At 42.1% G+C, this 27754-nt stretch overlaps 1 protein-coding gene across 1 annotated transcript; it reads left to right on the top strand.

Annotated features, from left to right (window-relative positions):
- On the top strand, positions 1-24256 carry ralba (v-ral simian leukemia viral oncogene homolog Ba (ras related)). The gene is made up of 5 exons (XM_030081030.1): positions 1-155; positions 17409-17649; positions 20054-20262; positions 21346-21523; positions 22329-24256. Exons 2-5 carry the CDS (start codon positions 17536-17538, stop codon positions 22449-22451), a joined length of 624 nt encoding a protein of 207 aa, XP_029936890.1. The 5' UTR covers positions 1-155; positions 17409-17535; the 3' UTR covers positions 22452-24256.
- The last annotated feature ends 3498 nt before the right edge of the window (positions 24257-27754 follow it).

A 27754-nucleotide genomic window follows, 5' to 3' on the forward strand; every position in this document is an offset into this window, starting at 1 on the left:
ACGTCACATCCTGCGTGTCTTCCTCTTCCGGAAGGTGGGGCGTTTTTTGTTGCAGCAGCGGAGCCGGAGCCGGAGCCTATGCCACCTTCTGCTCCTTTAATGCAGGCAGCCAGATAACAGCAAGCCAGGGGAGAAACGCCAGTCCTGCTTCATCGGTAAGGCCAGACCAGCACCTCAGCATCTGTCTGATTATTTTAAAACTCCGTGGTAGAGAAGCAGGCAGCGAAACGACCAGAACATCCATGAGAGTGTGTCTGCCCACATTGGAGCCAATAACGTCAAACACTCCACTCATTTAGCCAAGTTTGATTTAATATTTCTTCTAAGGAAGGTTAACTATGACTTTTACATTTTACCTCACCGGGTTTAAGTGTTTTAGCAGCTCAGTTAGCCTCATGTTAGCTGTTGAGTATCGCTGTGGATCCATGTGACGTTTAAAGCCCATCAGTCACTGTCTGACAATGTGGACGCGGCTGTTTTTAAGTCAGTCCATCGGTTTTTCCAGAAGTTTAACGGTGACACAGATCATAAAAGTTGGTATAAATCTGACTTTGTGTTGTTTTAAAGGCGTTTTGTTTGCTTTTGTGCGGTTTTCCTGCTGCCGTTAGGTAGAAACAAGAGCTGACGTCTCCACAGCGCTGCTAATTTGAATAACGTTGTTTGTTTTAGATGTTTAGCCTTTGTTTGGGTTTAAATGGTGCTAGTTAACGCTCATTTTTAGATAATGTCAGTAGTTCACCCATACTAAGTCGACTTGTACGTGCAGAGAAGTTTTCACCGACGGGATGACACACCCAAGCCGGCCCGTGGTGCCTTCAGCGTCCTGCGTACCTGTCAGCGGATCGACCCGTGAACGCACCATTGTTTTGTTTTCCTAATTTCATGAGCTCAAATCGGGCTTGTGTCCTCCTTTTCACGTCTGTTCCCATCTTTTTACGAGGTTTACGCCTGAAACTGTTGTTAATTGTTGTTGTTAGTGAGTGCTGCAACTAACATGTTTTCACTGGCGTTTAGAGTGTTGTTTAGTTTTTCCTATTAATCAATTTATCATTTGGTGAAATTAAAAGTCAAAATGAAAGACAACAAAGTGGGGTGTCTTCAAAATGCTTCCTCAGTCTGACTAACAGGCGAAAAGGCACTGTTTTTTTTTTTTAGATGTTATAATGATATGCAGGAATGAGGTAGTCTCCCTGCTGTAACTTGCAGAACTTCCTGATTTTACTAAAAAGAGAGAGAGAGAAACCTTTCTGTCAGACACATCAGGCATGCATGACAAAAGATTGATACAATTATATATATATATATATAAAAAAAAAAAAAAAACATGGCATAGCTAGGCAATAATTCATACACATGAAAACACGTCTTTTACTGTTTAGCAAGTGTGTCAAACCGCCATCTTCTACATTTAGTCCGCCTTTGGTCCCACACACACCTGTGGAAAGACGACTCAGGTGGGCAGAAGTTGTTTGTTTGCGTTTTGTTATGATGAAATTGAGAAAAGCAAGAGGTTCTCGGTACAAAACATGACAGGTCGGGAGGATTAAGGCACCCGTGTATCATTTTCATCGTGTCCGTTACCATCTCTAAAATGTGATAACAGAGGAGTTAAACTAGCCCCTGTTTTCCTGGGGGCCCCTTTGGACCCCTCTCCAAGACCCCTGGAGGTCCCCAGACCTTGCTTTGGGAATCATTGACTGCTCCTTGGCGGGCATGGGCAATGTCCCCGAGAAAGTGGGTCACTGTGCCAAAGAAAGAAGGGAAAAAAATCCTCCCACTGGCAGTGTAATTCACAGCAGAGCCAGTTTAGTCTAATAGGAGTGGAGGGAAATCTTTTGTTCTTGTGATGCTGAACAGCAGATAAGTGCAGCCCGTGTTGTGTGATGAGTGACGGCAATTTTATAGTGAGTGATCGTGGTCTTTTGGAGATGAATGCAACTTTTATGCTCTTATCTAGCCTGTGTTGTGTGTCAGTGTGTGTGTGTGTGTGGGTGGACAGATGGAGGGGTGGAGGATAGAAGGGGGTAGGCAACACGCACACACACTTGTTCCATCTCCACAGTGATTTTTTTTTTTTTTTTTTTTTTTTTTGCTATCATCATCCAGATTAATGTGCCTCAGGGGTGAGGGAGGCCTAGTTTCACGCCACCTAAAAAAAAAAAAAAAGAAAGAAAAAAAAACTGAACGATGCTTTTCCCATTTTTCATTTTTCCTCCACCATCATCGTGTGTAGCCGGTGTGGTGGAGATGAGCACCGCTTCAGACTCTTCAAGTCACTTACTCAATACTTGAAGTGAAAGAGTAATTGATTGTTCAGTGTTTGTTGACTTTGACATGCCACATTTTTCAGTCTAGGCTCTATCGGAGAGATCTGTTGTTAGTGTTATCTGTTGGAGAGATGTATTGTTATTGCTTATGCTGAAATCACCACATTAATTTCTGCTTTTCTTTTGAAGCCTTCTGCCTGTATACTTACTGCACAGGGGGCTGACTTTTGTTTCTTTGCAGCAGGGCGTCTTTTCAGCTTTCTTTTTAGAAAAGGCTAAACGTCTGAAAAAGATGCATTATTAAATCAGCTGTCAGCACGCAGAGCTTAACCACCTAAGCTGTTCAACCTGTGAGTAAATTTCAAGTCAAGCGGTGCATTGTCAGTGGTTATGGCTGACACATGTCTGAAACAGCCTGTGGTCACCCTCCTCTAATAGGCGACTCATGGGCACACTGCTGATTGCAGCAGAATAGGAACTTGTTTTGGGAGCCTGGAGGATTGTTTGGCCCTCTTGTACTAAGAAGTCAGATGGAGCAGATATCAGTGTTTTTACTCTTGGGCTGCTGGTAGCTGATACTTTTCACAGATGTGTAATATGTTTCTAATTGAGCCAAAAAAACCAAGAAAGAAATCCAAGTATCCTGGGTTTCTCCCAGAATCTAAAGCTGTTCAGCGTGGGGAAATAACCTGAAGAAAAAGTATTTAAAACCACTACAGGACAGTGAACTCTCCATTGAAACCCAGATGGGGCTAACTCATTTATTTTAGGCTTTAGCAGCTCTTTAAGACCAGGTGGCCCAGCACACCTGTGCAGTGGTAGTGAAAACTCCACCTTTAAATTAGATATTAACTTGAACAAAGTTTATGTTTATTGCATGCTTTAAAGACTTTGTCTCTGTAGCTGTGAACAGAGTATTATATTGGCAGACAACCGTATGACTGGCTACTATCCTGTTAATAATAAAAGTCACACATTAGCCCAGCCATCAGCCTAGCTGAGTTTCAGAGTTTGTACTTCAGATGTGAGATTGCTGTTCTGGGTGCTCATGCGTCTCCAGGGAAGACACGTCTTTTCAGATCCTCATTTCACATCTTGGTAACAAGGTAGAGCTGCTGTTTGTAATTCACTGAACTGTAAAGGCCCAAACTTATCAAACACAACATGTTTTGTAGGTTTTAAATTCTCATTGATTAATCAAACTCGCAAAGCCAACAGGGGCTTTGCAAATAAGTTATTTTTTTTTCCCTCGTGTACTATTTAGGGATGAGGACTTTGAAATAAATTTGAGTGGTGGTGGTGCAAGAAAGGAGAGAAAGTTGGTGTTGATCAGCAAACCCTACTCATTAAGAATTTATGCTTACATACTAATTTCATGTGCTTGGAATTATAAATCTGTCAGCGTCTTTTGAGATATGGAGCGTTAAAATCTCTATGTCCCACAGGGAAAAACACGTGTTTTTAATCTGCATTTTGCCCACTTATAACACATTCAAAGCTTTTCAGCGCATGCAGAGTTATTTATAGGAATAACATGATTTTCAACAGGAATTTGTCGACTGAGGCTTACAGTTCTAAGACTGCCATTCAGGTTGTGAAAACGGCTCGGACTGGGCTCGGGTTTTGATATGACAGCGCGGGACCTTTTTTTGAAGACATGCTTTCTCACGCTGTTTTGAGGTGGGGTTTTTTGTGTGTATGTGTACACAAACAGCTTAAAGTACACAGTTTGTATTCACACTCTTTCTTATGCGAGATAAGACTGTTGGTGTTTACAACGTTGTAGCTACTTAGTGCCAATAAAGACACGCCTGGACTGAGCCACGCTGGCGGAAAATACACTTTTCTGCTTATTTTTAGACCTACAGCTGCACGGTGGGAAAATTATACAAGTATTACCAGTAAAATGTAGTTAAGTATGAAAAGTCTAAGTCATCATTGTGAAGACTGGTTCCTTTCAGAGAGTTAGATTATTGATGCATTATACTGTAAGAAGTGTGTTAATGTTGTGGCTCTAACTGCTCCATATCATGTTGTATTTGATGTTTTGCACTGAAAAGATTATTCTGTGAAGTGACTAGTAAATCTGGCTGTCAGATAAATGCAGTACAGATTTCCCTCTGAAATGTCAAGCAGGAAAAGCATGAACTCTTGCTAAACGGAGATACTCAAATTCAAAGCCTTTAGCTCTAAATTATACTCAAATGCAGTATTTGAGTACATGTATTTAGTTATTTTCCACATCTCATTGTGGAAATGTGGATCCCCCCCCCCTTCAAGACCGTCTCAATGTTTATCCCAGTGGCTCCGATCACGTCCAAGCCCCTTCTCAAATGTTTCCCTTTACACTGAGCCCTCCGGTTCCTTCCTGTTACCACACTTTGTCAGAGTATGAGAACTATTTCCCCATTTTCCCACAAGGCTTCATTTCTCTCATTGTTTGACTTATCCTTGCTGGTTCATATCAAAGAACCTCCCGCACTTTTCCCAGTCAGTTTTTCATTGTGTAATGAGATTCCCCCAGTGACCCGGCCTCTACTTTCTGGCCATGTCATTTGAAGATCAGGATGTAATGGTTCTTGAGTCAGAAAACCATCTGCTAATGATATCGGCAGTCAGAGCGGAGGACCAGCGTAGCAGCTACCAAGACTGACATACGGCTTTTTTTATGGGACTTGGAAAGAGTTTCTCTCTAAGAGTGATTGAGGGCAGGAGATAGGGATCTGGAGAAGTGCATACCAAGCACTCATCAATTGTCTGCTTTGTGTCGGCAGCGAGGGAAGGGAGGACTATACATTTTGCAGGACTTGGGACCCATGGAAGAGGAATGGGATATTTTTTGCCCCTGTGGCCACTGGAGAGAGGGCAGGGCAGCACCATCGACCAGGCCGGGCCTGTCCTGTGAAAACACCATGTCCACTGACAGAGACACTACCCTTTCCCCCTCTGTGCTTCTTTTCATGCAGCACTGAAGGCCATGCTGTACCCATGAGATTTGTAGTTCCTGGCAAAACCATCCGCACTGTAGTAGTTTTTTTTGTGGGGTGAAAACAGTTATTTTCCAAGATCTGTCAATTAGGAAATTATACTTTTGTCCAGTTGCTGCATTATTGTACTCAAAGAATAAAATCACCCTACCTCCCCCACCCCGAAGTCAGTTGACTTGACATGTTGGTGTATAGTAGGTGGCTGTGTGAGATGTGGCAGGTCAGTAAGCAGAAATGCTGTGTTTACCACGAGGAAGCAGAACAAGCTACTGAAATGTTGGTGTGCAGCGCACCATGAAAACAACATATTGATTTGAAGTAGCGGCAGCTCTTTCCGCTCCGAATGAACCATGTCGTTTTGAGGCGTGAATCCCTTTAACTTCTGACATGCAGCTCTCCAGCCACACGAAGCTTCACGCCTAGCCCTGATCGGCAGTTTAACACGATGTGAGAAAGACTTTGGGCGCTCCTGTGTCTCCTCACCTGAAAATAGATTTCGACACCAACCTGCTCAGATCTTGCTGACAACAAATCAGTCACAAACCAATCTGGAACTTTTCTTCAACTAAAGTTTGCCAGTTTGATTTACGATGGTTCTTTTTGGTATCAATAATACAAAGAGAAGACCTAAATTTGAAGAAATCTTAGCACAATTAATGACTCAAGTACAAAAAATCCACAACAACAACAGAAACTGTATCTTTATTGTTAATTGTGCCAAAGCTTGTCCAAATCAGAGCCATAGTTCAAGATTTAAGATTCAGCACTTCACTTCTACCGCAGCTTGATAGTTGCTAGGAATTTGCTGCAGTGTGCTCATAAAAGAAAAGAAAAACATTAAAAAAAAAAAATCCATCAATAAAACAGGGTACAAGACAACACCATAAACAACGCCCCAAAAATGTAAAAGAGCATTTTATAAGGAACATTAAAAGTCAGAAGTCCAGGAAAACTTGAGGAAAACTCAGATTTTGAAACTGACAGTTGCAGTAACCATAAGAAATGTAAATGTTTGATGTCTGCCTAAACAAATTCATTAATGTCTGTCATCTTTATAAAAAGTGTGAGGAATTAGTTAGATCAGAGTAGTTGTGTGTTTGTAATGTAACATTACAAACAACCCGGTTGTTTGTTTTACTTCATTTGCCTGTTAGGGTTAGGGTTTGGGGAGCTCATCTGTTATTTCTTTGTACTAAATGTTCATCCCATTTCTTGCTTTCCAACTGCTCTCTCTTTGCCATCTCACTTTCTTTGTCTCATGCTGTGTGTGTGCAATGTGAGTTATTTTCACCACATGTCCCAGCATGTCCACTGTGGTGCAAACCATCTCCTCTGAGCCAGCAAAATGACAGGAAATTAGCCCACAGTTTTGCTACTATAGGAACAAGTTTCAAACAAGCACGGGGGTCCTTGCATCACACATGCATTGCATTGTGGGTGCTGATGGAACTCCCTATTTTCACACCATTTTGTCAGAGGCACGGCTTTATGTGTTTTGTCACGCTGAGTGGCATGTGCATAATCCATGTCTGCTGTGCTCTTGCACTTAAACGTCCCAGCAGACTCCCGTAAATATCAGGCGACAGTTTAGTTGCTGACATGCCTATGACCACAAATTAATAACCTTTTTTTTTTTTAACCCGGAGATATATTGAAAACTTGAAATAGTGACTCCTTTGATTTCTCTACTGTTTATTGGTCATGCTTTGAGTGCAGTGCAGGTATGTGTCGTTATCTCTTGTATGCAGAAAACATCAAGCCAAACTTCATTTTAAAAAATCAAGTGTTTGAACACCCGGCTTATCTGCAACAGTACATGCCTGCTAGCGCATGACTGAAGGCCTTCTACTGATCCTTCAGATGCAACTCTCAATTCAGCATTCATCCAGTTCTCCAAGCGGCTCTGGCTTCAGTGAAATCTCAACTTTTAGAAGCGTTTCACACAGCTCTCTACCCACCTCCGTTTTTGCATTTTGATTACCCACCTCCGTTTTTGCATTTTACAGAAGATTGTGGGAGCAACAGGGGAGCCAGTTCCGTAAGTTAAAAATTTATTGCCGTAAGCGGTGCTTCCGTGCTCGGTGGATTATACTCGATGTATGGCCAATTCAGAAATCAGAAGTTTAACTCTTGAGGGATATGGAAGAGTGGGTTCAAGGGGGAGTTATCAGGTGTGCGTTTACGGCTGAAACGACAACAGCATGGCAATCGCATTCCCTTACCTTCTATTCAGGGTATGCACGGGTGTCATTATCTGTATCTGTATCTGTTCAACCAACACACTGATCCGTCTCTGTGTTTGTATTCGGATAGAGGACTGGAAGCCATGTTAAATCGGGAAAACAAGTGTGTTTTCTAATCTAATATTCATTGGCAATGCAATTGTTATGCCTTCAAAGCATTAATTTGATTTAATATTGGCATGCATTTAATTATGAAATAGGCTGTATTTCCACATCCTCATACTGTACCCCCCCCCCCCCCCCCCCCCCCCCCCCCCACACACACACACACACACACACACACCCACCCACACACACACACACATTATTTTTTATTCCAAACTAAACTAAGTTTTATGAACTGTCTGAGCCCCACCACCACCCCTGCAGCAGGGAGGGGATACCTCACCAGTCAGTGGTAGTCATTTTTTAGAGGTATAGTCTGTTATAGCCAGGCTCCCTCTCTCTAACCACACACACACACACACACACACCAACAAACTTTAAGCCAGTGTTATGCAAAACATTATAATTTTTCTGTTGTCCACTTCAGTAATGTCTTATTCCGACTAAAGGAAAACAGCAGATGTTATCTGTTTAGGTGCTGGAAATATTGTGTGTTGTATGTGCAAAAAAACTGAGTGTTCAGTTCTCATCATTTATGCCTAATGTAACAGGCGGTTGGATGCTGTGTGAAATACAGGGTCCTCTGATATTAGTAATAACCATGTTGTCTCTCTCTCTCTGTCTCTCTGTGTAACATTATGAGAGGTCAGCAAGGAGCTGACTTTTTTTCCTGAATCTGAATAATAATGAGCAAATTCAGATTGAAGAAATATCTGTTTACATTGCATCATTCACACTTTCCTGAATAATGTATTCAGATTTGGATACATACCTACCTTTGATTTTCTTTATCGGTGTGTTTATCAGCCTGTTTAATGGGTTTTACTGAAACGTGGCTTTCACATTAAGAGTTAGACTCATCTTTGGTGATCATTAGCTCTGGTGGTCCTCAGTGATTAGACCGGGACAGTACTGTAAGATAAGATAAGATAAGATAAGATAGGTACTTTATTCATCCCCTCAGGGAAATTCTCTAAACGTACGTCATCGAAAACGTACGTCGAAAAGCAAGGCAAAAGGGGCTGGGTCATTGTGTACATGCGTCGCAAATGATGAAGTAACGTGATATAGTGATAACAGCAGCTGTGTTTATCTGACACTGAGCTATCAGTTTTTGTCAGGCCTTTTTATTTGCTAGGGGGGGTTTCCACAATTATAACGTTGTGGATATTCACCTGAAAGTTAATTCAAAATGAAATTACATCATTTTCAACATGATTCAGAAGCTGTAGTCATTCAGTAAACAGGCATTGTGGAAGACAAGCCCCCACCCTCAGCTATCAGGACTTCCTCTCCTGGTTGAGTTTGAGGTTTTCCCCCTCAGGCTGACGGTATAGATCACCTGAAACTAAGCAATCTGAAACTAAAAAGGTCAGGGAACTGTTTTGTTCCTTATTCTGTTTTCCAGTCTAATAGGTGCATCGAGAAATGACAGACTGATACCTGCATTTTTGCGCTTTTAATAGGACGTAATGTGACTTGTGGCTTTTAAGGTTTTATGTTTACTGTAATATTTTATGTGAAATTCTGTGTTGTCTTTTTGTGTCCTAGTGACAACCTGAGTGGATAGCACAAAAAAAGGTGAACCTCGAGTGGTTCAAAAAGTTTGTCATATTTTTACGAGATATGTGCTCTGTGCCAACATGAAACGTAAAACAACTGGCCAGTGCCACCTTTTTAAATTAAATTTTGTATGATGAGCTTACATTATGAATGAGAAAGGAATAGTATTCGGGATAAGTAGCCTGACTGGAGAGAGAGAGAGAAATTTTTCATGCTCCCAGGTACAGTAGTTTAGATTATTTTACACTGAAAACTTGAACGGAATCTCTGTACCTTGGTATAAATATTGTTTTTTCCATATACCAGTTGTTTACATTCTAGCAGACTTTGTTCCGCTATCGCTTTGTGTTTGCGTCGGTAATAAAATGGATGCAGGTCAAGCTTGCTGCTCCACAAAAACATGCCCTGTTTCATGTAATCTGGACTAAATGGGATGAAAATGGGTCCCCAACGCTGAGAGCATTGTTCTCCCGCTCCGCTCAGCTGCTCCTTCCACTTTCCTCCGCTTTGCTTTGCTGCTATCTCACTCATCTTCTTTGACAAACACCTGTGCTCTGTTTGCTTTGTCCTGTCCCAAAAGAACCCATTATTTTAGGCCTGGAACCACCCGTATGAATCAACGAGAAGAATTACCTTACCCCAGAATTAAACAAATCTCTTTTTACTGTGTGCACATATGCTGGTGCACAAGATGGCAAACTTCCATGGTGCAGTAGTTCATCTAAAATAAAAATTCTCACCCCATTTCAGTCTGTTAGCAGCATGTTTTTTGTTGACAAACAATTTCCATTTAAAAAAGTGTATTGCAGTGTGGAGCAGAATAGAGCAGGATGTAGTTTTTTGAATCTCTACATAGTTTTTTTTTACATATGTGGTCCATGCTGCTCCCCTCCACTCACATGCTCTTCATACACATTCTGTGTATGCTTGACATTTTTGTACTGTGATGACGTTGTTGACAACAGCAGTAGTGAAGACGAAAGAGGGAACTGACGTAGAGGCATAGTTATTACAACCCTTCACCTGTTCTGTGGCCTGTATTTTTCCAAGCCTAGGTAAAAGTTGCCTTTAAAAGTTGTCCTTTATTTTATTGGCTTTTTTTTCACACTGAAGGATTTCTAATCATACAATCTTGTGCTCCTGTCTTATAATACCTTCCTATGTGACAAAGCCCGGCTATACTGTATGCTCCCTGGTTCCATTATATTGGTGGGTGTAATATCTCTTCCCTGAGGGAATGGAGGCCTCTTTGGGTTTACCATGCAGCATCCCAGCAGATATGTGACTTGTCATTAGGTGTTTTGAGATACCACTCTATCGCGGTAATGGAATAGTGTAAGCAAAATGCCAGAGCAGCACTGTAGGTGTGTGGTAATACCACTGGAGTAAACAAGTGTTGCCAAAAGGGACTGCAAAGGGACTTTTTTAGTGGGTGAATGAGTAAAACAGGTGTTTATCAAAATCATGACTAATTTTCTGTTGATGGGTTTACTGACAGATCATTTCAGCACTACTCCACATCATTCTGTTTGAGGCACTTGGGCCTTCCACTTCTATTTTGAGTCATTTATTACTTCCAGACATTTGTAAGTGACTGGTTTACCTCACCAAGGATCGAGCAGCCCTTCCCCACAAACTTGACTCTATCAGCACTCTTACCACTCCCACCCCTAATCCCAGCTCGCTAGGGGACTCCGGTTAGCGCTACCAGCCCATGCATGGTAATCCACTGCAGCACTATGGGGCCCGAGAGCCCGGTGGTAAGTGACCGGGGCTGCTTCCCATTAGGTGAACTGAAAGACTGTAAAAGATGGAAGTGGGAAGCGGGCAGTAAAGAGTTAGCAGCAGATGGGAATAGATTTGTCAGTGATGCATGTTAAGTGCTAAATGCCCCTTGCTTTCTCCCCTGAATCAGCTGTGTGGAATGCTGAAGTAACGGGAGGGAGAGAGAGAGACGAAGAGAGAGAGAGATGAGTGTTTGGAGAAGATCGTCAGGGTCAGCTGAAGGGAGTTTCCCCCCTTGTTATTCCAACCCCAACAATCATATCCAGATGGATGGCTCTACAGACGAGGATATCTGCTCTGTTTGCTCTCACTGGCCTTAGACCAACTCAAAGACTTTGCTCTACATATTCCAGGACGTGGTGTGTTGCTTTGCCCTCCTCGTCCTCCTCCTCACAGACATCCAAGAAGATCAGCGAAGCCCGGGTTGCATTTACACTCCCGAGATGATCTCAGTTTGAATAAGGGTAACGTTTGATAGTGGGGTGTATTAGAAAAAGCAGCCTACTTAGCGTTGCTGAAGCAGGCAGGATTGTAGAGCAGAGAGGATTTAGCCACCCCGCTGCCCAGTTTTGTCAAAGGCGCCTCTGTGCATCTCCCTGGCTCAGGCTGGTTAGTATGCATCATGGTGTGCTTGTTCAAGATTTTTTTTTTTCCCCCTAAGGCACTCTATACCTCATTTTTTACTTAGCTACACCATTTTTTACCTCCAGCGAACACTTTAACTTATATATATCTTGACTGAAAGCACCTCTGCACTGTCGTCACTGTGTTTAACTATTAAATTATTTAGTGTTGCATCTTCTGTGATCAACAAGGCTGTGAGTTTTCTCCTTGAATCCCAGCTGCTGTCCGCCTCAAAGAAAACCCCTCTGTGTTCAGTGGCACCTGCTTCATGACTGAGGTGACTCATCTGGGCTGTGCTGATTTGACCACAGCGAGTTGGTGTCATGACTCGTTTGGTAATTAGGTGCCCAGAAGCCACCAGCTCAGCTCCCCTGGGACATTTTCCATGTAAGACATTTACAGTCAAGGTGTGGTGGAAATGGAAAAATTAACAGGAACAGCTTGGTCTTTGTTGCCTGCACACCAGTGAGGAATTACATTGTTGATTGCAGCATTATGATCCAGGGATGATTTGTTTAAATATAACAGAATAGATAGTACTTTCGCTAATAGTTTTGGGGGAAATTAGTGAAATTCCACCTGCTGCAAACGGTTGTTTTTATACCGTTTTTTTAACAAGACGATGTATTGATAGGTTAGTCCCCTCAAATGACATCACCTCCTGTTGTGGTTATTGTAAACAGGTGTGGCAGCATGTGACAGCTCACTCTGGGATTTTTCAAAGCTACCACAAAGGTTCAGGCAAAACCAAACACACACCACCTCTGAATGGTTTGGTTGAGTCACCTGACTTGTTTGACTTTGAGACGTTTTGGCCGGTGAGAAGGACCAGTTGTAGCTCAGTGTGAGTTGTAAACCACACTGAGCTAAACTCTTCTACAGATGCATAGAGAGGAAGGATGCCGGCCAGAGGAACTCAGGTTGTGTGCATGGAAAAGAGACTTTGTAGGTGCTGTTACTGGGCCAGAAAAGCCCCTGTTTTCCCCATCTGAAAGAGGAGAGGAAATTCCCTTAGTGACCTTTGGGTTGGAAAGAGAGAGGGCGAGTCCTGAGCTTCCCTACGGCTCTGGCTATGATCCCTTAGAGGCCTGCTCTCGGTTCGAATACGCAAACACACCCTCTTCTGCCCTCTCCCCACCAGAGTACTGCACATTAGAATAAGACATTAGAAGACTAACACACTGGCCTTGTCACTGTGAAGTTGTCAAGTTTCACAGCAGCAGCAGCGGATTTTCTTCATTGATGTATTGCAGAAACAGTAATGAGCAAATGATGGCCCATGTTCTGCCTAGAGCTGGAATATTTTGCTATTCGGATATTCATTCGTTGGGCAGGTTTTCAGGTTTCAATTTTGGGGTTTGGATATTCGTTTTGAGCACATATGCAAGAGATTGCAGTATTAACGTGCATCCCTACCCTCTGTTTCTCTGCTGTAGTCTTGCATTAGTATCCTGGTGAGTCCCTGCACATCTTGGTGTGTCACTGCCAGTGTGGTCGGATGTGCAGGGATCACTGAGGCCCAGTCGTCCAGGGAATCTTAATGAATTCCTGCAGCCTGCATGCTGGCACTAGGGTCATTATATTTCAGCAGCCAAGCCCACCAGAGTGTCCTGATTGTAGATTACACCTCCTATCCCCTCCATACCCCCCCCTCCACTTCCACCCCCTGATACCCCTACACCTGCTGCTAATGCCCATAACCAAGCTCCAGTCTCATTTTATAGGCCTAAACATTAAATACATTCATTCCTATCTCACCACCGTCCTCCATTTTGACTTTCCATGGGACTTTGGGTGATCTGCAGATGGAGGAAACACATACATACTGTACACTCACAAACACACACACGCGCACACACAGTCATCACCCTCCACCCTGACCCTGATGTCAAACTTCCTTTAAAAAGGCTACTCTGTGTACTTTGCAAGCCGAAGCAATATTGTAACTTTCTCCTTCTGTGATTTTCAGGTTATTTTCACTAATGGCTATAGGGCTGCAAGTAAATGTTGTTTTCATTTTATTTATTTATTAAAATGTAAAAAAAAAATGTAAAAAAAATTACAATGCTCAAGTTAGCACCACCCAAATTGATGTGTTCAAATCGCTTATTTAGTCTGGCTGGCTGTCAAAAATACCCCGTAGTATTCATTCTGAAGTGATGTGAACATTAAGAAATCAGCGTATCTGTTTTAGTGAAGCTAGAATCAGCAAATTGTAGGTATTTTTTTGATAAATGACAAAAACATTTGATTATTCAAGTTAGTGTGTGTGTGTGTGTGGAGAGGGGGACGAAGCAAAAGTGCTGAGCTTAGCTAACTTTCTTGCATCCTGTGTGTGTGTGTGTGTGTGTGTGTGTGTGTGTGTGTGTGTGTGTGTGTGTGTGTGTGTGTGTGTGTGTGTGTGTGTGTGTGTGTGTGTGTGTGTGTGTGTGTAGGTTTGTGTACATATTCTTCCTATGAGCCCCGTCACTGACAAAGTTCCTGAAAACAAAGAGAGGAAGCACACCGGTCAGACATGACTTCCTGGTCAGGGCGAGTGGAGTCATCATGATGCCTTTCCTCAGCAGGGAGCTGTGGCAAGGCGAACAGCTGTTCTCTGAGAGTTACCTTAAAATATACTGCGATTCAGCTCCATGAAACCTAAAATGAACACATAAAAAAGAGCTTTGTTTTTTGTTGTTTTTAGGGAAAGCTCACATTAATTATCCAATCCTAAATGTTTCTGCTCATTTAGGAGTCACTCCAGCGTTTGAGGAAATCGTTTACAGCTTTGGGGGCGGCTCATCTGAGGTTTTCTGGCCATTTTGCCACTGGGTGTTTTTTTTCCTGTAATTTGTTCGAGTACCTTTGTGGCGTCTTCACAGTCATTTATCTTTTCATTTGTGACTCAGTGTAGTAACAATTTGTCTTCACATTGATGCTGACAGTGCACACATCCCGGCTTCCAGCGTCGCTCTCCAAGTGTGCTTCTGAGTCTCTCCAGATGCTCTCCATCCTCTAGAGTGGGAACAGTGTGTGTTTACTGTCAGGAAGCTCTCTGATTGGTTCAGACGGTAGCTAGCTGGTGAATTGGTGGAAGCCAACAGTTGTGATCAGAGACAGAAAAATGAATCTAACAAACATAGAAATCAGGCCAGATAGTTGATCCAACTTTGATGGTCCTGACCAATCCTATCATTGTACCTCTGCAAACAATGTTTTACTTTAAATACAACAATTCAAAAGTGTAATTTATTTTAGTGTTTACAGTGTAACAATTGGACAAACCATTCAAACGTCCCTGATGTTTGAGGCAAACTTTCGGTCCAGTTGCTGTGCCAGGATCCTGGAAATTAGTTTGGGGAAGTTTGATTTGAAAGCACATTCCCATTTGCAGGATCGACTGGGTGTTGCTGTTTGCTCACAGCCAGGATTAAGTCATGGCTTTTGCATTAATTTCTTTAAAATTGTTTTGCTCTCTCAAGACATAGGTAGAGTCAAAATATGACCAAGTATGCTGTAAACTTGAGCAAGTCATCCTTGACATAATTTATGGATTCTGCAGTGAAATCCTTGTATCTCCAAAGAGTCAGCTTTTCAGTTAGAGAAGTTAGAAAGAACCCTTGCCTCATTCTGAGATGACAGCCGTGCGTTATGGAAATGTTATCGGCCCCGGTGAGGTCGTGAAACTTGCTCTGCCTTTTTTTAAAGGCTGAAAACCTTCAGTTCAGGTAACAGCATGGAAATCGCCAAAGTTTGGAGTCAGGAAGTTTTTTTTGACATAGAGAGCAATAAATTTGCCTTCCTCAGCCTTGTCTGCTGTACACCCAGTGCAGTCATGTCTCGCTGTATTTGCTGAAGTGACATGTTTACTGTTTGGGAGGAGCAGATTATGAATAATGCCTGTGAATCAGCTCAGTGTTTCCATTAGTCTGAAATCCCAAGAGGAGGGATGAGACCTCCAGAGATGTGAGGAGAGAGGGAAAGAGACAGGACGGGCCGAGGAGAGTCTCATGTCTGTGATATTACAACAGCAGGCCACAGTTGTCTGATAGACAGGGTTTAGACTGCTGAGACAGGGTTTTGTTGTGGAGAATTTATTTTGTGCACTTTTGTAGATACCCAACATTAGTTTGCATTTGTGCTTTATTTAGAAGAGGTTTGACTCTTTCTGTTTTTTTAGTCATCTGCCAACAGGTGGTAGTGAGGTGGGTAAACTGCCAGGTGTTGGGTTACAGCGGTTACCTACACTACACAGGAAGATTGCTAAGGGAGGATCCCGTTACCATGGTGACTACAAATCCCCAAGAGTCAGGTTTAAGTATTCACATAAGGGTTTATTGAAGGACGATGAACTGAAGGATGTGAGGAGGAGTTGACAGAAGTGTGTCAGTAGGCTACTCCAGTCCACAGGAAGCGATGGGCTTGGCCTCTTCCTCACAGGATATTACTGTTATCTTCCAGAGCCAGACAGCTCTGAATTATGCAGCCGAGCTGACTGATCGTTTCTGCTCTCTGCTGAAAGGTGTGTTGATCAGTGGAACCAGCTGCTGCTGGGATTAATGCTGAACCTGTCAGCTGGTTAATTGAATCACCAATCAACAGAAATTTGATAAATTATAGTTTTGATAATCAGTCATTTCAGTCATTCATCAAGTTTTGGCTGCTGGTCTGACCAGTTTTTAAGCAATGGGAAGGTTCCAGTTGGGGCACATTAATATATCAATACTTTATCAATATCGTGATATGTTGAGACTACATATCGTCTTGGATTTTTGATAATGTCATTTCATGATATGGCATATAGGTGTTGTATCTGTAAAAGCTTTAAAAGCTTCCTAACAGTTAAGGGTTGCAAGGGATGACATTTGATTTTGTCTGTATCGCCCAGCCAGTGTGCTCACCCCACAAATGTAAAACGCCTAAGTGTTTGGCTGTTTGTTCAGAAAATAATCATAAAAAACATTTTAATCCATTCTGATTATCTTGTTTTTGAAATATCTGACTGATAATAAGATAACTTTTGATGGGAATCTATCATTATTTTTGACATTTGGCAGACAAAATGAATAAGCTATTGAATGACAAAATAATTGTAGCTTGAACTAGAATGATAGCCTGTGCGTATACAGCTCTCAGCCGCACATAGTTTTTAAATCACTGCTGTGGTGTCACTATCCAGCCTTTTTAATGGTCTCTGAGCACATTTGTTGCTCTTGACAGAGACTTTTCTTCCTGGTCTAAAGGCCACGCGAGTCAAGTCGGCAGGCAGGCATTTACAGCGCAGTCAGTTTGAACTGAGCTGGAAGTTGGTGTGACGGAGATAAAAGACGTAGAAGTCAGCTGAAAGCAATCGACTCTGAGCTTTCACCCTCTGAAGGATAAGGCCCATAGAGTGCAGATAGATGGCCAATGACGTCTCCCTCCATTTTAACGAGGTTAGCACTTGGTGCCCTGACTTAATGCATTCCTAAATGCCGCCTTGCAGTGAGGTATGATAGCTTCATTACTTCTGATCAACGGCAATGACCTTTTGATGGCGAACTTTATAAAGTTCTTAGATTCATGAGTAGGCAATTTGGCACTTTAATGGCAGGCGTGGGGGGGTGGGGTGGGGGGGATTTGGGACTTGTTGGACTGAAGCCTAGCGCCTTGGCACAGTAAGTTACTGCCATCTTGAAACTCGAATAAAGTAACAATCACCATCTGATCCAGCTTGTTGCTGCATCCACTGAGTGTCAGGACTCAGGAGGTTATTTACTGTGCAGAGTCAGCGGCGCTTTATTCGTCACTTGTGATCTATGTTTCCTCTTGGCAACCGCCATTTAATATGTTTTCTCTTTTGTCATTCACAGGTCGTGTCAGTGCTGTGGTGTAGGGAAGTGTGTGTGTGTGTGTGAGTGAGTGTATGTGAGTGTGTGTGTGTGTGAGAGAGAGAGAGAGAGAGTGCGCGAAGAGAGAGCAAGAAAGAGGAATCCAGCAATGGCTACCAGTAAGAATAAAAACCAGAGCTCTCTGGCCCTGCACAAGGTGATCATGGTGGGCAGTGGAGGCGTGGGCAAGTCGGCCCTCACCCTGCAGTTCATGTATGATGAGGTAAGTCCACACACACTCACACTCTCACACTCCGAGACAATTTAGAAAATTGCTTTCATTCAGGGTAATCTAACAGCAGAGAGGCAGGGCTTCTAACTAGGCGGTCTCATGATTTGATCGCCCAGTGCAGCTGGGAACGTCAGGGCAAATGATGGGGGATGTTGACACTCCCTCTGCCTTGAGCCAGACATTCAGGGAAAACACGACCTCACCTGCAGTCCGAATCATAACCAGCAGGTGATGCCTTCAGATTTGGTTGGAGGTATTGCAATTATACAACGAGAATGTGCATGAGCGACTCAGTTAAGTGATAAATTCAAATGGGAATCCAATTCGTTGAATTTTGTGTCAGTTCTTGTATTCTCTCAAGTAAGGCATCATGCCAGATGTGCTCTCTATTTTGAAAAGTAATTCCACCAAAGCAACTTGTGGAATTACTTGCAATGTTGAGCGCTAAAGTTAATGCCACTAGAGCTGAACGTAGTCTTCTAAAAGAATAAAAAAAAAAGACTCCTTAAAGTCCAAATGATGCTCAGTCTCCGCCATACACCATATTTGCAATTTTTTAGACTTTTTTGCATAATGAAACATGACTAAATCATATTTATTGGGTTATCAGGCAAGATGCGGCTCTCAGATGTGGCTTGAAAATGAGCTTTTAATGTGCCTTGTGTCTGACATTGAAAATTGCGTGATGGTTGCTCGCTACAAATGTGGATGTTTTGTTTTGTGTGGATGTATCACAAAACAAAAAGTACTGTAATGTTATGTGATGCCACTTTCTGCAAAATTTCAAATCTTTATGTCCTGAGGTTGCTGTGATTGCAGTGAATTTCGTGAGCATTGTATTGCTCCTTCTGTAGAAAAAAAATGAACCTGCACATAAAAATGAATCTCAGGCTTTATATTCATGTCAAGGGAGACACTGACATCACTCTTTTATACTGATCCTGAATGTTGTTTGACACTGAGCACCTATTCAGTCACTTTTATCAAACAATACAGCTGTACTTCATTAGTTTGAGCACACATTTCTCATTCATCACCGGAGACATCTTGACATCCCTCATGTACCATTTTTTTTTTTTTTTTTAAATACATGAAACAATATTTATTTCAGATTAGACTTCTGATGTCACATTTAGAGGAAAGTCTAATGCTGAAATTCTATTTAAGCATAAAATAGACTTACATCCAGTACTAATTATTCAGTGCACCTTTATTCTCTGTGAAAACATGTCTATATTATTTTATTATATATTATAACTAATATCCATACATGCCATTCAGACATTACATACAGCAAATTTTCATTGTGTGAGGTGCCAAAGGGGTGAAAAAAGTGTTTAAGCTTTAATAATTCGACTTTAAAAACATGGCATTTCAGTCCAGACTACATTCTACCCGAGAAAAATACAAGAGAAAAGAGGCTTGTGTCTCATTAGCACATCCTCCTCTTATGTTCAGAGATTTAAGAAGAGAGCTCCAAGTGAACTTTTTGTACAATGGGTCTAAAACTTGCTCTTTATTCCAGTAGCAAGCCGTAGCTCTCTATAACAAAACCATCTTCGATAAGGCTGTGTAATGAGCTTGTGTGCGTGTGTGTGTCACCAAGGTTGGAATAGTATAATCAACCAGTAATTACCTAAAATAGCATAGAGGCATGAGGCTACAAATGGCTGTCCAAAGACAGCCCAGTCACACAGTGTAAGAAGAGGAAGTGCTGGAGTGTTTTGTTAGTCATGTACTGGAATTGAACAGCAACTGGAGCAAGAAACAGAAAAGAAAAACAGTTCACAAGAATCAGCAGGATGAGAGCAAGTCTTGGTTTCCTGTTGGTTGTTGAAAGTAAAATTTGCTGCCTTTTTCTGGCTCCGACCAACATAAACGGGATTTATCAGCTAACCTACTAACAAAATAAAGATGTTTCCTGCAGGACAAGATTTAACTTGACTGGAAAACTCCCCACTACGCCACAGGATGATACCACAGCAGGATTTCTTGACTGAATAATGAAATCAGATGAGGGTGAAAACTTAAATGCTCCCTGTAGGGAGTCGCACCCCAACACAGTGTCAGTCATCTGAATGAGCTGTCTGCCTTGAAATGGCGTCTAGCCTGAGGCCCGAGGAGCCCAGAGCTTCCACAGGTGTTAAAGAAGCAGACAGGGAACGCAGACAGTCTGCATTAAATAAAGCAACTTTGATCAGCGTGCTTTTGCTTCTTTAGGTCTTTTGTTTTGTGTTTTTCATCATTATTTCGACATTGCTGTGACTTACCTGAACCTGACAGCCTCTACCCAGCTCAACATCGTCAGGCTTGCACAGCTCCTATTTGCAGCAAATATCCTGAACACAATCAAAGCCAAGTTCAAGCAAACAGGAACCTGCCCTCTTGTTCACAGTTCGTGGAAGACTACGAGCCCACCAAGGCGGACAGCTACAGGAAGAAGGTGGTGCTGGACGGGGAGGAGGTGCAGATCGACATCCTGGACACGGCGGGACAGGAGGACTACGCCGCCATCAGGGACAACTACTTCCGCAGCGGAGAGGGCTTCTTGCTCGTCTTCTCCATCACAGAGCACGAGTCCTTCACCGCCACCGCCGAGTTCAGGTACCAGATCTCGTGTGCATGTGTTGTATGTGGGTGTGCATGTGGGCGTGCATGTGTTAATGGGACACCTACTGGACATTTAGGCATCAGCCAGTCAGTGTCATCCTCCACTGGATGGAGGCAGAATCATGGATTATACCAGGTACATTCAGTTGGCAGGCTGTGGACCACATCCAGCCCAGACGCAGCCTCCAGGTGGCCCATTGAGCTTGAATTAAGTAGACTATTTTAATAGCAGTTTTAATATTTAAATGGTAATATTTTACAATTTTTTTGTTTGTAGCAATGTTATGGTGTAGCCCAAATAGTTACAGCGCTGCAAGTGTGATATCAAATCCATAAGCAGTCAGGAAGCAAAACCAGCGCAAGAAACACCAGGATGCCTTTGAAAATTCAAGGTTTTCTCATGTGGCACAGAGAGACGCTGTAGAGAGAGTGTGTTATTGGTTACCGTTATTTCCACTTGTTATGGCTCGGTTTATTAAATGCTACTTATTATCCTGTTTTTGCACTTTGTGATGTGCCTGGGTCAGATATGTGACCAAAAAAAAATATTTCAAAATTGAAATAATACATATTTACATTTTTTTTTAAACTACACTCATTTACATTTGTTTAAAGCTGGTCATTAACAGGCTGCTGAGAATGTCTGGGCCATTTGCATTTGTAAAACCTGTCCCAATTTAATTCACAATTGAATAGATTACATATTGTGTTAGTACTGTAACTATAATTTAGGAAGCCCAGGTAATATTTTATTATATTTCTGTGTTTCAATGCAGCATGATGGTGATGCGCTTTTGTTGAAATGCTTTTCCACCCTTTTTTTTTTTGTAAGTTTTATGGGTTGAAAATGGCTTGACATCTTGAGAATTGTTTTTTTTTTTTTTTTTTTAAAAAGTCAGCTGTCAGAAGCTTCAAATTTAGAGATCTGTATTGGCCTTGCCATAGCCCTCAAACCCAACTCTGTGTGTGTGTGTGTGTGTGTGTGTGTGTGTGTGTGTGTGTGTGTGTGTGTGTGTGTGTGTGTGTGTGTGTGTGTGTGTGTGTGTGTGTGTGTGTGTGTGTGTGTGTGTGTGGCAGGGAGCAGATTTTGCGGGTGAAGGCGGAGGAGGACAAGATCCCTCTGCTGCTGGTGGGGAACAAGTCGGACCTGGAGGAGCGCCGGCAGGTTTCTGTAGACGAAGCTCGGGGCAAAGCTGAGGAGTGGGGCGTCCAGTATGTAGAGACATCAGCCAAAACCAGAGCCAACGTCGACAAGGTACATCCACACACACACTCCACATACACTCCACTCGCATTTGACCTGTACTGAGCATTTGTTGAATTTAAAAATCTCATGTTCAGTTTCCCTGATTTTGTTTTCAAACAAACTCTGGCTCAGCATAAGAATCATGTTTGCAGTTTCATGTATTTTAGTTAAAGTAATATTAATTGAATGGATTTGAAAGCTTTTTTGTTGTTGTTGTTGCCTGCTATAAGGGTTAAGTCAGGGGGCATCTCCCTGTTTCATTTGTTGTAAACTGGTGGGCCTGTAAACCCTTTGAGACTGTAAACAGAGATTTTGGGCTCTAAAAAATCTGAACTTGAACTTAAAGAATAAATCCTATCAAAAACCTGCCTGACAACAGCAGCTCCTCTAATTCAAACGAGATAAACCTGCTGACTCTTTCCAATTCAAATTCTGCAATCTGGCCTGATTAGAAGGATTGCATTCAGTTCATTGAGGAGATCCAGTTGCAATGTCTTTACTGGACTTCATTTGAACCTGCCAGTAAATAAACTGGAGTTTTGAAAATGTAATCATTCAAATTAAATCTAATTTTAGCAGCATCCACAGAAAACATCTTTGACTACATATGTATATGAAAAAGGAAAAACTCAATTCCCATAATAGGGCCCCTTAAAATTACATTTATAGCAATATGAATGCTATTTGCGTAATGAAATGAAAATTAAAGTTGTAAAACTGCGGTGCCAGAGATTGTCTGCCAAAGTCTGAGAGGCAGGCGGGCTGCATGTCTTCCTGCAATGAGCTGAAACGATTTCTCTTGTTCCCTCTCAAGGTATTTTTTGATCTGATGCGTGAAGTGCGAGGCAAGAAAATGTCAGAAAACAAAGACAAAAATGGAAAAGGAAAGAACAAGAAGAGCAAGAAGAGCTTCAGAGAGCGATGCTGTTTACTTTGAACTCTTTATGGACCTCAACAACCCACAACACAGTCGCTACACCCGGGAACATGTTCACAAGCAGAGCATCTTCCCCGCCGTCATGTCAAATCAAATTTGTCTCAATTTCTTTCTTTTTTTTTTTTTTTTTTTAATAGCTTTCCATGATTTAGTGTCTAGATCAATCTCAGCCACCTTTTCCATACGAAATGAAAGGTGTAACTCTGAGCTCTTGTTGTTTTTAATGGTGTGTTACCACTATTCTGTGACTGTGACTTCGACTGCAGTGCTTGATGGCTCATAATAAGCCGATGACCAAACTGCCACAGACACTACCTACTTCCAGATTTGCTTAAGGCGTCCTCTGTTTCTCCCAGATCGAGATTATACTGCCTTCGACTACAGTTAATTGTGTGTGTTTTAGTCAAGAATTAGGCCGAGTCTTTGTTCATCACACAGTCCTTTTTGTTTAATTTACCTCTTGACCTGCTCTTAGCATAATTCTTGGTTTGTTTTAGCATAGAGCCAGTGAGCCTAGGTTCAGCCCTGCCAGTTTACAGGGACTCCTGATGCTGCTGTCTTAAATACTCGTGATCATTTATGACGACACTTAACGCGTTCATCAGAGATGTTGGCCGTGCTCTGCGTCGAAACTCACGACCTCATGACTGCAAAGCACACGCGACTGAAGCCGAGGTTGCAGACGTTTTTATTGTTTTTGAGCCCTTGCAGACTTCGAAGCAGCGCCCTCTGCTGCTGCTGCACAGAGGACAAAATAAAACACAGTCCTTTCAGAATTTTTTTATTATTATTTTCTTATTGCAGAGGTCAGAGGACTTTCCACCAGACATGGTTTTTATTTAGTTTGCGTCAGCCCAGGCGTGTTTACCACAGACCAAAACATCATCATAAGTTGCCTTCCAGTTTTTCAGCCTGACCACTGCAAAGTGAAGCCTTTTCAGTGACAGTAATCATAGAAAAAACTGCAAAATTGTGGAGAAGACATTTATCTCTTAAACAAATGAGCTCCTTGTAGATATTTTTTAGCATTTACTGAGGCTGTAGGGGTTAAGTGGGGGCTAGTACTTTGATGAAGGTAATTTAGCAGTGACTAAGGGAGAGAATAGAGAGAATAGACCAGGTTGATTTGCATGGTTGTCTGCTGCGTTGATGTTATTCAATCCTCCCCGCCCATCTCGCAGTGCAGATGCCTTCTGATGTTGAGCTTGCCAGCTCTGCACTGCACTGAGAGACCGGTAATGACAATCCAGGAGGCCGTCATGCTTTCGGTCCATGATGTTGCCATAAGCAGCCACACATCTAACAGCGTATTCTTAACCTTTACACTTTTGTTATAACTTTTGTAGAATGTGCACTACATTGCCAATACCTTAAAGACGGACTTGTCAGAGAAGTCAAGCTGGAGACTTTTTTAAGCATCCTGTGCCAACAAAAATCACAAATAACACGTCAAAGTAGTTTTATCTGTATGGTTATATGTGTGTGTTAATTAACCGAGCGTATGTGCGTCGACCAGAAAATGTCTACTACTTCTTTTTGTGTGTGTCTGTGTGAGTGAAGCTTTGACAAGGACGCCAGGTTCTTAACTGTTGTTTAATCGAGTGCTACAGTGAACACGATGTTTCCACCACTGCCCAAATCCTCCTCTTTCTAACATGTCTTCAGTTTTTTTCTTTTCTTTATAGTCTGCTGTGAGTAGGATTTCTTTTCTTCCCCCCTCTCCCTGTAGTGAGAGGGAAAAAAACATTAATTTGAAAGAAGAATTCAAAATATGTTGCCAAATAAATGCTCTTTTCTTTGTTAAATACTGGACTTGATGGTGTTTATTTCTGTTTGCATAGCAGGTGATACTGAACGTGGATAAAACCTAATTATGCATTCCACTCGACAGCCCCAATTTTAAACTTTGAATATCGAGTTTTGCATTAGGAATGATGCGTAAATGAGAAACAGGTTGGTGTTAATTAACTTGATTCTTAAGATTCAGTCAAATCACAGTGTAAATTGAAATAGCAACTTGCTGCCTAATGATAGAACATTTACTATTAAACATTTTCAATACATTGGAAAAGACATTAGGCTTATATCGATGTGAAAAGTAAACTGGTTCCAATCAGTGGAAGTGATGCTGCACTTCGCCCTCTGCTGGCTGATGATGGTAATGAACATCACCCCACTTAATTTACACTGATGCTGTAGTCACACTGGCTTGGCCCACAGTAATTTGAACCACGTAGCTGTCATATTGTCTGATCACTGGCTTGTTTTGAGGTTCACCTCTAGTGAAATAACCTACCAGCTATCCAGGTTGATTTTCAAACAAGTGCCAACGGGCCTTTTTCTTACATTTCACAGAAACACACTTCCAGTATTTTTTTTTTATTAGCCTTGCAAGCTTATCTTATGTGGCAGGAAAGGTGTAACATCACCCTCGAGATGAGCCAGTTGTGGGTTCTCATCACTGAACCCCCTGGGGCTGGCCGGCCGGGTGAAACTCATTTCACATCCTGAAAACAGGCTTGGCTGCATCTCCAGGAAAAGGCAGAGCATATTACACTTGGAAATAATTTTCCTGGGATGAGGACTTCACCCATATGTCTTCTCTTGGTGTTACATAATGAAATAAAATAAAAACACCACCAACTCTCAGCTTGTGTGCTGCTCCCACGCCCTTTTGATAACACAGTTTGTATTGCTGGACATGCCAGTGACTGTTTGTCCTCTGCAGCAACAAATTAGTTTGTTTGCCACCGGCACCAAACAGCTCCTTTGAGATGGAACTGGTAACAGTGGCAGCCAACTTTAAAAAAAAAAAAAAAAAAAAATACTCATTTGATTTTACAATGAGGGCTTGTAGTATGTGGCACACATGTAAGTTTATATTGACCTTAATCTGCTGTTCCTATATGGACATGTATGTGTGGGGCTCTCTATAGTGAGTTTAAGTGACCCTATTCTGTTCATATTAATATATTATACATATACAATACATACACATATACATATATTAATATTATTTAATCCCCATTAAATCCTGTATCATAAATAATTTGTGTATTTTGTCATTTGCAGCGCATTAAGAAGATACCATGATAATTACAGTAATGCTAGTATTATGATTGGGTGATATTTAGAAATATCTGTGACTGAATACCTCTATTATTACTGTATGGAGGAGTATTGATGCTTTAATAAATATATACACAAAAGATATTTTTATTAATCCTTAGTAATGTGAATTGAAGTATAGCAACAGTGAAAATGAATCTTTATTCTTTTGAAAACAGCATAATAATACTAAAACGGCATAGAAAATGCACTTACTTCGACAAAGAAATTTATTGATCAGAACAGACCAATCAGTGTAAATTTGATCTCACTTCCTTTTGAGGTATTAATATCATGCATGTTCATATCTAGAAAATGATATAATAACAATATATCGCTCAGTTCAATATATGCTGACGAAGCAGACATCTTGAGCAGTTGCCATGCACATGCCATATTGCAACATGGGTGTAATATTATCAAACCTTTTGGAAACACTGCATTGAAAACTGTTTAATCACTGGGACCTTCATTCATAGTGCACATGGTGAAATGGATGCTGTGCAGTAAAATTATTTTCATTTTTACAGATTTTTTTAAATTTAGTTTTCTAAACATTTACTTGTCTGCAGATGAAGATTGTATACTGTTAGCTATAGACACATTCACTGCCAGTGTCCTAATCAACATGCCCCTTTAAATAATCTCTCCATGATTTGTTACTTTGAAGTTTTAGGAGGGCATTCCCTCCTGCCACCCTGTAAAACAACAGTTACACACATATTAGAGTAAATCCTCATTCATCTTGTCTAAAAACAACCGGAAACAAAGTCTGTGCACCAGTCAAGTATACACTTTAAATCGCACCTAACCACTGTGCCACAGTCCACACATGAGCAGCCCTTTAACACTGAGTCAGGCTCGTGTGGCTGCAAAACAAAGGCTGCTCGGGGTGGAGAGCTTGTCACATCCACACGGAGCAGCTACACCGTGTTTGCCTCGTCGCCCCGGGCTGTGCACTCTGACGACACCACAGATAGAGACGTTTCCCAGCTCTTTTGCAGCGATTTTGAACATTTGCACATATTGATTAGACTGTGTGCTGTGCGCTTAGATTCAGCGGCGCTCCTTTTTTAAAGCCATAAAGGAGGCGAGGCGAGGTGAGAGGCTGCAGATCTCCAAGAGCAGACGCGGTGTGACCTGCAACATTCAAGAGGAAACCACTACGCCTCATTTACTGCATGCACATTTTGGTAAATAGTTTAATTCCCCTCCATTTTACGCCGCCATTGGAAAAAAGAGTCAGGTCTAATATTACAGCCTGTGGCAGCATTACGCACCGGAGAAGCTCCACCTGTCTGAGCGCTGATTACCAAGGATGCTTTTACCTGGATGACACTCGGCTTTGGGTTGCCTCACTTCCTCTGCACCTCTAAGTAGGCAGATTAGGTGGTCCGTTAAGCCCGCAGCAAGGCACTTATTTAGAAATATATGAAAGGGCAAAGTGAGCCGGGCTAATGACCGATGCGGTGTCACCGGCGCACTCCCGGGTCTTTTATCATTCTGCAGAGAGGGCCCCCGTCCTCTGAGTAACCCTCATTATATCTGAGCTAATGTTGGGGATGAGGATGTTCAAGTGATAAAGCACCATCACAGTCCTTCATTATACAGAAAGAGAAACATACTCGGCGGAATTGCTCCCGACCTATAAGATAAATGCAATGGACAGAGAATAACTCCTATTTTAGCGACTGAGCCTCATCCTGCTGTCTGCATGGCCTGTCTCAGAAGGGGAGGGGGTGGGGGGCATGTTCACGTTTCAGCCACTGGATGGCAGTCACGGTCTTCCGCAGGCCTGCCCCTCCCCACCACCCCCACCATCACCAATCCACCACCCCACCCTCTCCTTTTCCCCTCCCCCCCTCCAAATTTGCAGTTTTCTGGTTCAGCAGTGCTCTGGGTGTATGTTTTCTACTACTATTGAATGATTCAGTCCATTGAATGAGATGGGAGAGCAGGAATAGCTTACTTGTGAAATTGTCACCAATATGCTACAGGTTGCAGGCCTATTTGTTTCCTCGGACTGAACGTAAATGGAAACAACACTTAATATAAGATTTCGTATACCTTGCTGCCGTGGGCTAGTGACAGTTAAATCAATATTTGTGAATATGAACAGGTCTCTGTCAAAGCCGGGAAACAGCAAATGGAGACTAGAACCGATGATGTCATGCAGATGTAAAATCTGGAGCTGC

Source organism: Myripristis murdjan, chromosome 21 (assembly GCF_902150065.1).
Source record: "Myripristis murdjan chromosome 21, fMyrMur1.1, whole genome shotgun sequence".
In the NCBI taxonomy this organism is placed as follows: domain Eukaryota; kingdom Metazoa; phylum Chordata; class Actinopteri; order Holocentriformes; family Holocentridae; genus Myripristis; species Myripristis murdjan.